The sequence below is a fragment of the Halichoerus grypus genome, chromosome X (genome assembly GCF_964656455.1).
Source record: "Halichoerus grypus chromosome X, mHalGry1.hap1.1, whole genome shotgun sequence".
In the NCBI taxonomy this organism is placed as follows: domain Eukaryota; kingdom Metazoa; phylum Chordata; class Mammalia; order Carnivora; family Phocidae; genus Halichoerus; species Halichoerus grypus.
This window is the reverse complement of record NC_135727.1, coordinates 37,304,665-37,316,808: the sequence shown is the minus strand read 5'-3', so window position 1 is coordinate 37,316,808 and position 12,144 is coordinate 37,304,665. Positions and strand designations below refer to the sequence as shown.

The following is a 12,144-nucleotide window of genomic DNA, read 5'->3' as shown; positions in this document are numbered from 1 at the left end:
AGTTTGAGTTTCACCAGAAATTTAAAATCTTGAAACACACAGTATATGTCAGAAATTGTGGGAGGAGCCATAGTTCTGCATTTGAACACTCATCAGTCACTCTGATGTATAGTGAGTCTGCTTCTTTAGAATCTATCTAGTTGTTCAAACACCAAAGGTATGTTAAGGGGTAGAAAGTAGGGACTGATAATAATCCACAGTTGTCTTCTCTGATGGGGGACCAGGATTCCCTTTAAAGCCAACAGAACCAGCCACTGTACCAGTTCCTTTGGAACGTATTTTTTCATAACATTTACAGCTCCCTATGCTCAAGAGAATGGTGCATCTGTCTGATGGAGACGCCTGGCTGCATTCTTTCCCAGATATTAATATAGGTGGCACTTTAGTAGCATAACCAATGACATGAAGAACCTGATTTGGAGAGGAACAGATGGTAGCATCCTTCTTGGACTAATTTTAGGATCCTGAAATAGTCCCTTTCTCACACAAAACCATCAGTGGAACCAAATTAAGACAGCTATGTCACATGGGAAAGGGAGAAAGAAAAAACGTGGTCTAGTGTGAGGCAAAGACAACGAACCTGACACTTCAGTGCTCCCCCTGTATCTGGGTCCTTTCATAGACTATGAATGGTTACTTCAACCTTTTTTCACCAGAATGGGCGCCGAACACCATCATGAGGCTGCCTAAGAAGAAAGGAGCCCGCAAATCTCATTTCAAGTCACATGCATCGAATGATCAAAGTTGCATCGTGTAATAGCTACATTCATATTCATAAGAATGTGTAGGACCTAGGTTCTAGGTCCTCTGCTTAGCAGACCAGAAAGCTGAGGCTAAGTGACCATTCAACTTGATAAGATGGAAGCAGAATAAATTTCAAAGCCTCAGATGTCTGGTCCATTGCTTGGTCTGCCGAAAAGACCTTTCTTCCCAGTGAGACCTAAAATATCAGGTAGGGATGATGAGAGGTGGAGGAAGAGTCCCCCAACCCGAAATGCCTGAGGCACAGGGTGGGCAGCCAGGTATGTGGAACAACTGAGAAGAAGAGTACTTTGAAAAAAAAAAGTAATTACCTGTTTTCCATCCAGAGTGTAGAGTTTTTTGACAACCCCGGTCTCCAGCTTGATGGCTTCAGTGATATCGGTGAGGACTTGCTCAAAAGAGTGGGCTGTCTTCTTGTTCAGAAGCACACGTACGGCCTTCCGAGGCTTCACTCCGCTGCGGATGATGGTCACCAGCTTGGGACGCACAAAGTCCTTGTTCTCTCTGGCCTGGGCACTATTGCTGCTAGCCAGGGACTGGGGGGCTTTCATATTGGCAGATGTCTTCACGTTGACAGACCAGTTGGGATTGACGTTCTTGGTGTACTCCACCTTTTTAAAGAAGTTGTCTGAGGAACAAACATAGCTTTCCCCTAAGGGAAGAAATAAGCGATAATCAGTTGAATAGCCGATATACGGACTCTTCTAACCAAACTAACGCACGCTGACCTTGGGGTTGGACTTTTGGAAATATCGTGATAATAACCAACTGTCGGCGCAATTTCTAATTGGGCTCTCTCTCTAACAACTTGGCTCATTCAAATTCAAGGGCAAGTCATCAACTAAACATTCTTCATTATAATGGCATACCTAAGTTGACAAATCCTATAAAGCTAAGGGTTTCAAGGACTACGAACACATCTAAATATAATCTAACAAGCCGGGTTCTCAAGCTTCACAGAATTTTACTGCAATTGAAATGCCTATGTCAATTTCTTGGATGTTTGTTAATATCTAGGGGGCATTACTGGAGTGTTTTTAACATGTCTATTTCTTAATGTTCCTGTCCTGTTTCTGAACTCACAGCCCCGTTCGGTGGTTATAGTATAAACCAAGGAGAACTTTCAAAATGAATACAGTTTATTCCAAGTTAAAGTGACCCAAGTGTCCTTGCATATTGGGCATAGAGTACATACTTACCAAGAAACCAGACTGTCCTTTGCATGGAATATATGGCTAAGTAGTAGAATACTGAAATGTGAAATGTGTGTGTGTGGTGAATATATATATGTATGTGTATAATTGTGTCCTCAACCGCTCACCCCCACACCCAAGTGGAAAAACTGTCTAAATAACTACATGCACACCCATGCACATGCACACATACCATGGCTCGTGTTTGCAAATCTAGCCGTTGCTTGAGAAATACTTTCCCCTGTTTCCACCACCCACCCCTCATCTTTCCATTTTCCTAAATGCTACACACTCGATCTGTATGTTCAAGGTCATCCTCACAAGGGCTCACCCTTGGCTGCCACAAGTAATGAGGTGGAGATGTGAGAATACATTATACAACCAGATTTATGGATTGGAGGAATCTAGCATAATTTTCACATTTACCTTGGGCTAGAGGAAATGACTAATACAGCGGAAGAAACACAGGGGCCAGAGGCAAGGGGGGTGGAGATTAGACACCTGGGATTAGAAGCTGGAGAAAAGAGGAAGAGAGGTAGCCTCAGCCTGGTGGGGGAGAGAGTGTTGGAAAAGGCTGCATTTGTTGCGTAAAACACATTAGCCTCAAGGTATACAGAAGTTCATCCAGAGGTCAAGCTGCAGAAAACTAGTGAGTTAATCAGGCTTAACTCATCAGTAATGATTCTAAATGAATAAGTCAACCCTGGCCAGGGCAAAGAAAGCATTAAACACAATTATACTCTGATGGCTCTTCCTTTGGTCTCAGCAGGAGAACCGCGCAGGGACATTCAGAAACACCCGGTTGGTAATTCACTCCTTTTGCAAATATCGATTGCTTTGCCGTAGCACCAAATCTTTTAAGTCGTGTTAATTAATAAATTTCTCAGTTAGTGCGGAGAGAAGATTCAGTCAAAATCTCTAGGGCACTTTTGAGGACATTTATGTGTCTGTGTGAAGGGGAAGGGTGAGGGGCTTCCAACACTGCCCTGAGTCCCAGAGGCTGTTAGTCTTCTGTCTTGACAGGGGGACCAAGGGATGGTTTGTAGGTGAACGTGGGCATTCTCTCCCACTCGGTGCACACACACACACACACACACACACACACACACACCCAGGATGGAGGAGTCAAAGAACTCAGCCAAAAGAAACCCTAATTTCTCTGGCTCCCTTGCTGGCTAATCCAACCTAACCCAAGTGATTAGAGGCTAGGGTCTTTAGTTTGTGACTTAAAAGGGTGAAGGAGCCCTTTCAATTCCCCCATCTATTTACAGCCAATATCCCCCACGCCCTAGAGATGGCCCCTCGCCTTAGCACTCCACCAGATTCACGGGTACCTTCCAAGAGGTTAGTGCCTTTGAGTCAGATGTTTTCCATAACTTGTCAAGTACTTTAAAACTCTGACAACTGGTGGTGTAGAAATGTGTGAGGCTATATATTTATGATTTCACTCATTCTCAGTCTCCTCTGGAGAGTCAGCTGTGTAGCCCTATTAGGACTCTGGACTTATTTTGCTCCCATCTCTTAAACCTCTTAAGCCTCTGAACTATGAGTATGATTAACCACCCCCAGATGAAAATGAACATGATGGCAGACAGCTATAGTATCATATGGCACCAAGAACTTTCCAGAGGGCCCAGCTCTTGGCCAAATCTATGTTGAGCACCTTCCAACAGTACATTTTAGTCTCTCCACTCTCTCCTTTTGGCCCCAATATGGAGTAATGGAAAAAGAACAGCTGATGTGATGTCAGTCAGAATGGGGTCTCCAATACCTAGTTGTGTGTCCTTGGGTAAGTTACCCAACCTCCCCTGGCCTCAGTTGCTTGTCTGCAAAGTGGGAATGATAATAACAGTACCTACCTCATAAGGTGGGAGCGAGGCACAAATCAGATGGTGGATATAAAGTGCTGAGCCCAGAACCTGATGCTTGGTAAGCATTTGATAAATTCCACCTCTCGTTATCATTAAAGCCCTAATCTGAAGGAATAGAAAGGGAACAAGAAAGAAAGAGCAAAGAGGAAAGGAGGAAGAAAGGGCTGAGAGAAAGGAGATGAAAAGAGGAAGAGCAAAAGCCCAAGGGAAGAAAAAAGAAAGAGGCAAGGGCAGCCATCTGGGAACTGAGCTACGATCATTACATCACATGACCACCGCCCAGGTCTCATGCCTCGAAGATAACGATTTCCTGCTGGTTAAGAGGAAGTGTCCAGTTGCTGAAAATGCCACACGTGAAGCCGCTTGCTGCCGCTGCTGATGCACACTAAGGGCAGGATGTTTCGTAAGACTTTATTTTGGGGGGGGGGCAGTTCTAGGTTCAACTAACAGCAAACTTAAGGGGAAGGTACAGACATTTCCCACACGACCCCTGTCTCCACATGGGCATAGCCTCCCGAGTAAACAAACATCCCCTACCAGAGGGCAGGAAATTTATGGCAGTTGAGGGCGGCAGCTTGCGGAGTCAGACAGACCTGAATTCAGTCCCAATCAGGCCTTTATGAGTGGTGTGACCTCAGGCAAATTACTTAATCTCTGAGTCTCAGCTTTTCCATCTATAAATTGAAGGCATTACACTAGGCAACATCTCAGTCCCCTTCCAGCCCTAAAGGTCTATAAGAAGGAATTTTCTTCTCTTTTCCATCCCCAGAAGGCTGTAGGAGGTAGAGTCGTTATGGTCATTAAATGTTAAAGAAGTAGGTGCCCACTACTGAGGACTCGCCACTTGTACTACTGGAAAGACATGAAACGCGCTGCTTCTCTAGACCAAGGCTTCCTTGTTCAGATTTTGCAAACGTCTGCAACATCTGCTGCCAGAGAGCTCGGTGCTTCCTGCACGCCCAGCTGCCTGGCACTTGGAGCTGGATGAGGTGTGTTGCACCTTTACACAGCTGGGTTCCCATCCTGTCGCAGCTTCCAGGGGCCATTGCCCACCCATTGAGAGCCTAGAAGGCAAGCTAGCTTCAGAGCCAAGCAAGGCAACGATTTGCTGGGGCTGACAATCTGCTTCAGGATGAGGGGGTAAGGAAATGAAGTCATGGAAGCACAGCTGAAAGAGCAGGAAGGGAGCAAGCTGTGGGTTCAAGACGATCTAATGTCCACCTCCCTTCACTTTCAGGAGGGCCCCATTTTCAAAAACATTACATGCATTCATGTTTCCTCAGCACAGAAACACTTCTGCCTGGGCTTTCTCCGCTTTGCCAGGACTTCCTCACTCAAGAAGGAAAATATTAAATGATACTTTATTGTATCATCATATCTATTAATGATGCATCTCTCTCCCAGGTATCTTTAAATCCTTCTCTTCAGCGATGTGCCTGCTTTAGTAGCTGGAGGATAAATTAGTGAGAAGGTGGTCTCATCTCATCTCATCTCAAATGAGCTATGGCAAAGGAACTGGATCATAACTAGGGCTGCCATTCAACTCAGATTTTCCAACAAGACTGTCCCAGTTGGAAATATTCTGTCCTGTGGTCCATGTAATAATGCTCAAAACAATACCCCTAAGATTGATCTGGGTACTCACAAACAAGGAAGTGGGGAAAGAACTGGGCAGGAAAGGAAGAAGAATGACTTAGCGATGGAAGACTAAGCAAGACAAAAGGAAAAGTCACTGGTGGGTTTCATTCATTGACCCATTGGGAATATGACTAATACGTATATGACCACAGCCTTCATGGCTTCGCTAAGACTCTTTGTGTACCCAAGGATCTATGGAAAGCTGACATAAATAACCTGATTTGGGCCCAAAACACTCCTCTTGTGACTTTCAGTATCTAGCAGACCATAGACTAGAGGTATTAGACAAGGAGTATCACAGGCCAGAGTGATTATTAACCCATTGTTTTTTATTTCATTTTATTTTAGTCTAAATATTTAACAAAGTGGCCACTTGGAAATCGTATGTTCTGTGCTCCATCATTCCTTTAAGATCTACAAAGCAAGAAAGCAAAAACAAAAACAAGGCCTTCTACACTCCTAGGAACTCCCACCACCGTAGTTATCTGAAAGGGACCATCAAGATCACCTAATCTAGTATTTCTCAAGTTTAAGTGCTCATAAGAATCACCTGAGAAGATTTATAAAAAGACAGATTCTAGGGCCCTAGCCCTGGAGATTATGATTCAATAGATCTGGGGTGTGACCCAGGAATTGATATTTTTCCAAATCTCTGAAAGTTTCTGAAAGGCAGCCAGGTTTGGGAACCTCTGGCCATCCCAACCCCTCACTAGCATCATCATTATTATTACTACTTTTTTTACATCATTAACAATAATACCGTGTAGCTGTAGTTTTACCTTGTCAATGTGTTTTTCTATCTATTATCTCATTATATCCTCTCAACCGCCCTGATAGATAAAGAAGGCAGGTGTTACTAGTCTCTTTCTACAGATAAGAATATTACAACAGAGACACAAGATGTGGTCCATACATGCAATGGAACGTTATTCCTCCATAAAAGGGAACAAAGTGCTGATACAAAGTACAACACAGATAACCCCTGAAAACATTTTTCTAAGGGAAAGAAGCCAGTCACAAAAGACATCACAGTGTATGAGTCAGTTTATATAAAATGTCCATAATAGGCAAATCTGTATAGACATAAAGTAGGTAAATTGTTGCCTAGGGTTGGAGACAATGAGGGAAATGGGCAGTGACAGCTAATTGGTACAGGGTTCCTTTTTGGGGTGAATAAAATGATCTAAAATTAGATTATGATGATGGTTGTACCACTTGGTAAATTTTCTAAAAATCATTGAATTGTACGCTTAAATGGGTGATTTTTATGTTACGCAAATTATACCTTTAAATGGTTGTTTTTTTCAAAAATGCTGTTTTAAAAAAGAGAAAGTAATTCACAGTGATGATAAGGATAGACCTATGGTCATGTAGCTAACCGGCTATAAACTAGGACAACTCAACCATCGTAGATACCCTTTACTGAGTGTTACTGTATGCCAGGCATAATAGTAACCACCTCATATCCATTGTCTTATTTAATCCTCAAAGCAGTTATTCCCACTTTACAGATGAAAAACTGAGGCTCGGGGAGTCTAACTGGTTTCCCCAAGGTCACACGAGCTAGCAGGTGGCAGATCTTGGATTGGCAACAAATCTGATTCCAAAGACTTCTTTTCCTGTGATAACTTTCTGCCTCTAAGACTAGAACCCACTGCCTCTCATTCTTCATCAGGGATCTTTCCAAACTTTTCCAGTGTGAAGTCTCTTGGGGAGCAATGTGTATGAATGTTTTTAATCTTTCATTCAACCTCTTCCAATGGTGAACGAAGTGAGGGACTTCTGTCCTCCATTCCTAGAAGAGTAGTTCCAGAGGACAAAACAGGTGAGAAAAGGCTTTTTCCTCTTTATCTTCCTTATCCCAGTGCCCTTTCCCATCTGACTCTGCAGCAGTGGGAAAACTGGACACATTTCTCAGAACTAGCCTAGAGATACCCCAGAATTTCCTTGACTGCAGAGGCAGTACTCAAGACTGGGAGGGGGTTGAGGCCCACTGCAGCTTGTGGTTGTAGATGATACATGAATAAATGCAACTGAACCTTATTTACATTCTACATACCCAGGAAGTACTACCATGCACCCAGGGGAGGAATCCAATCTAGCAGGACTCAAAAGGGTCAGGAGAGAGGGTGCAGTCTTCAAAATTACATTTATTATCTATTTTGAACTGAGATTATCACAAAACATACACACACACACACACACACACACATATCCAGGAAGAAAAATCAGTATCAAGGGCTTGTCCTTGAGCAAGGTGTGTTAAAAAAATGGATTTGTGGGGGGAAATGTGTGCATGATACTTCTCTTATATCAGACACAAGAACATTTTAATTCCTACTCTGAATACAATGTCCCTGGGTTCAGAATTCTGCCCTGGCATCTGTCACGGTCTTTAAAAAATCACAGCTAGGGGAAATGAGGACACACTGGGTGATTCAAGGTGCTTTGTTTGTGACAATTATTCCAGAGACACCCCTCAAATTCACCCGAGATATGTATTGCACGGTGACAAAAGACACATAGCATATCAATTACTCTGTTGGACAGCTCCCTCAACCTCACTCCAAGTCCTTCCAGTTTGCCCTTACTCTCCTTCAAGACATGGGCTAGGATAGTCAATCCTTCAATGTGCAGAAAAAGCCTAGGATTAACCTCTGCCTGGCCATCCAGCACATGATCCAATATTCTAAGCCTTCTCAGCGTTGCTTTTCAAGGTCAGCTATGGGGAAAAACCTCAGACTTGAACCCTGAGACCCAGATCCAGTAGCCGTAGGGACACTGTCGCTTATAAGGAACTGGCCCCAAATCAGTTGACCTGACTTGAGAAACAGCAGCAATGTGCAAGAACATGGTCTCGTGCAAGGGAAGCCCTCATGCTCCTTTGTCTAAGAGCACAAGAAACCTAGAAGCAGTGAAGCGGAGGCGGGGCCCTCCCACACCAAGTCATTTAATGTGCTGATTCCCATTCCCTGTTGGCTGTTTCATAATTTGGTTTCCCGAGAGATTTGCCTGCTCTAAACTCACCTGTGCTCAGGGAATGGAAGGGGGGCGGAGGGAGGGCTAGAAAGTTGGGGAGAGGCCAGGGGGAGGGCCATTTGTATTATCAGTTGGTTACATGTTATAGCCATTTAAAGATGGGCATAGGGAGGCATCCACAATATGAGTGACTTGACACAGTAAAATATTAAGCACCTGTCCCAAGATCTATTTTCTAAATAACCACAAAAAAAAAAAAAAAAAAAAAATGCGTCGTGGATGAGCAGGCTTTGGTAAGAGCTGAGACTTCCCTTATTTTTTAGTGGGTACACAGGTTGTTGGGTTCTCAGCAACCTCATCATAACATTCAATTGTAAAACCGAAGTCTAGAAAGGCTTTAAAGGGATTTAGGTGCAGTGAGTCAGTTCCTATTCTAATAGGAAGAGTCTTTATTAAAATACCAGACATACCTCCAGCTTTCTTTGGTATTTCTCACAATGACCTCAGCCTTAGGGACACACCCTGGAGTGGGCTTTTTAGAAGCGACAGCTGAGCAGTGACCACTTACCTAAAAGTATAATCCTTTGTGAATAGGACCAGGAAGTCCTGCTTTTAGGGGGCGTATTTCCATGCGTCGCAATGCACAAGCAGTCCAAAGGATATTTGGCTATCTTTCTGTGAACCCGACCGAAGTTCCTTCCTCATTTTACAGTCCTAATGAGTTCGTGGTCTGCCTCAATAATGCTACTTAGAATTAATTATGAACAAGATCTAGAGTAAATGACACAATTCAGATTTTCCTTTGTATACCCTGGCAGATAAGCACAATGCATTGTCCCCACCATCCACGCTTCAACGCCAGCAGAGGCTAAAGGCCGAGTAGGATAATGGCTAATGGCCCCGTCAATGCCTATGGACTCAGCAGTCGCAGCATCAACCTGGCGTTCTGACAAATCCATTCCCGAATCTTTTTTTCAGGGTACTCCAAGAGATGTAAGCACGGCCAAGGATGCCACCTCCCACCAAGAGCCACCACCCTTGCATTACCTTCCTCCAGTTCATCCATGCTTCCGATTTTCCTGGATCCATCAATGGTGTAAATGTAACGCACTCCCTGAGGCAGGTTGATGTTGTCAGACAGAGATCGAGTCAGGTCAGCCAGCAAGGCGTCGAAGCTGCGAAAACGGTCAGAGGACACAGCGTACACAATCCCCTTGAAGTAGCGGTCCCCATTGCGGTAGAAACGTACCTTCTTGGCTTTCTTCTCATTGCTCAGTGCCTGCAAGGTTCTGGTTCGGTAGAAGCTACAATGGGCACTGTGAGTGGGGCTGGGCAGCCCATTCATTCGTGAGCCTCGCATGTTCCTGGATGTCTTATCTCTTTCGTCAAAATGTCCAAAATCAAGTTCCATATTTTGGTGGAACCTCAGAGACCTGAGTGTGGGACAAGGGGGGGGGGTGGAAAGAGGCAAAGAAAAAGGGGGAGGGAGGAAGAAAAAAAAAAAGAAAGGAATTCAAATATTAGTCAGATCCAGTTCTGCAATCTGCTGCTTGTAGAAAGAACTGGTTGAAAAAAGCCTGTGACCCATCTGCTGCTTGCCCCTGACCTGCAGGAATATTGATTTTAATAGAGAAGAAGGAGGGGCTGGGGGGGGTGCTGGTGTTGGGGGGGGTGGGGTAAGAGATAGGGAGGGAGGCACTCTGGGCACTGTTCCAAACAGGGGAGAGGGAGGGATTCTGAAATCGCTTGAAATCCTGGGACTTCTTGACAGTGGGTCCTATCAAATTGTAACTTCAGGCTAAATACATTAAAACTGGCATCTGTTTCCTCACACATGCCCACATGACTCACAGTTGTAAATGAATCCTTAGCCTGACAGAATCCCCTTGAAGAGAATAGAAGGCGCTGGCTGAGGTTAGCATCTCCAGTTTAGGAAGCAATCTTTGTGCTTCAGTAAAATGACGACGGGAGGGGAAGGTTTTTCATTTTATTCCAAACCCCCTTTCCTACTCTAATGTGTGCCTCCCCTCCCCCCCCAATAAACCAGAATTCTCCTTTAAAGGGACAGCCTCCAGAGAATAGCTAGTGTCTTTGTGCTATTCATCAAACCCTTTCCCCACCAAGCTGGTGCAGCTATCCGACAATCATAAGAAATAAGCTGGAAAAAAAAGGATTAGAAAAATCAGTTATTTAACAAGTTATTAGCTCTGCTTTCCCCCTGGTACCATTTGGTCACAAAATCCTTTTCTTTCTTTCTTCTTTTTTTTTTAATATGTGCTTTATCCCTCCCCAACGAGGCAGCCCCACCCCTTAATGGAATAATTTAATTGTTGAAAGATTCCCCAATGAGTCCCTGGAAAGCATATGGGACCTTTCGAAACAAGCACACCTTTCATTGTTCTGGATTTCTACCCTGACCGAAGGGGCATTTTGCCCCTCACAACAGCAATTCACCCCCAAACTTATCTATTGCCCAGGTGCATTAGCTGAGGCAAAAGATGGTCATTTGTCAGATTTGTTTTTTCCTCTTCTGCTGAACAAGAAAGAAAGAAAGAAAGAAAGAAAGAAAGAAAGAAAGAAAGGAAGGAAGGAAGGAAGAGGAAGGAAGGAAGAAGGGAGGAAGGAAGGAAGGAAGAAGGGAGGAAGGAAGGGAGGGAGGAAAAAAGGAGAGAAATCAAAACATGAAACCAAACACAACAGAAGCCTCAAGCATTAGCAAAGGTAGTGACCACAGCCTAGGAACCCAACTATTAACATGCATCTCACAGATGGGGATAAAAAGACTCAGAGCCAGCAGGGCTCAGCTGCTACACACTGCCACATCGAGATATTTGCAAGGGACCAGGAGGACAGGAGATAAAGGAGGACTGGTGCCTAGGAGGCTTGCCAGGCTCTATCCCCCTTTTCCTCCAATGTCACCATGACCTGTGCTGAGCTCAGCTTTGTCTCCGTCAGACAACCTGCAGGGGTGAGAGACCCCACTTCCTCAAGACGAGTAGCAAGCATTTCCCCAGGCATGCCAGTAACACTTGGCTTTGCTTTAGGATCACGGGTGGTATTATTCTAAATCAACAACACAGTGAAAACAAATGAACATCAAACTCACTTTTCCAAAGGAAAATCCCAGGTAGAGGCTTAGGAAAAAATCCGATAGAATAAGGCAAAATAAAATTTAAGAAAAAAAAAAGGAGAAGGAGAGAAAGGGAGAGAGGGTTAGAGCAAGTGTGTTGCCTTGTGCTTTTCCCGCTTGGCATCTGTTACATTCTGCCTGAAAATCACCGAAAGCCCCACTCACCGGTTTTCTGCTGGTTGGGTGGAGATGCTGAGAGAAAGAAAACCAATCTCTCTATGCCTTTGTTGTCTGAGCTCCAAGCAAGAAATTCCTGCCAGGGTGGATAGATGCCTTCTAGGTCCTAGTGCCTTGTCCAGCTTCTCCCCTATAACTCAGGCTTAGTGAATCCCCCCAACTCCTATGATTAATTACATGCTCTTTTTTTTTCAATTCTCAGGCTGCATTAACAGCTAGAAAGGTTTCATTTATAACCGACAGGAAATTGCAGGGTAGCAAAAAGATTGCAGAGGCAAGTGCAGAATGTTCTAATGAGCAATGTGCTAGTCCCCCCACACCCCCTTTTTAAAAGGAATTGGCAATTTCACTTGGCCAAAACCTTGGCCTAATCTGCCTGGGGATCAGACTCAGG

General features: G+C 44.2%; 1 protein-coding gene across 5 annotated transcripts in view; it reads right to left on the bottom strand.

The window, feature by feature from the left end:
* The window catches only part of DCX (doublecortin), a 108,075-nt gene extending 96,216 nt beyond the window's left edge, over positions 1 to 11,859 (bottom strand). For 3 of the 5 annotated variants that reach the window (XM_078065419.1, XM_078065420.1, XM_078065421.1), the window contains exons 1-3: positions 11,550 to 11,717; positions 9,491 to 9,876; positions 1,074 to 1,414 (exon numbers count right to left, since the gene is read on the bottom strand). In XM_078065419.1, coding sequence (XP_077921545.1) covers positions 1,074 to 1,414; positions 9,491 to 9,854 — 705 coding nt within the window. In that variant the 5' untranslated portion in view covers positions 9,855 to 9,876; positions 11,550 to 11,717. Of the gene's footprint in view, positions 1 to 1,073; positions 1,415 to 9,490; positions 9,877 to 11,549; positions 11,718 to 11,738 lie in introns of those variants that run through there. The other 2 variants (XM_036092798.2, XM_036092797.2) reach the window with 2 other exon arrangements.
* Positions 11,860 to 12,144: the final 285 nt, after the last annotated feature.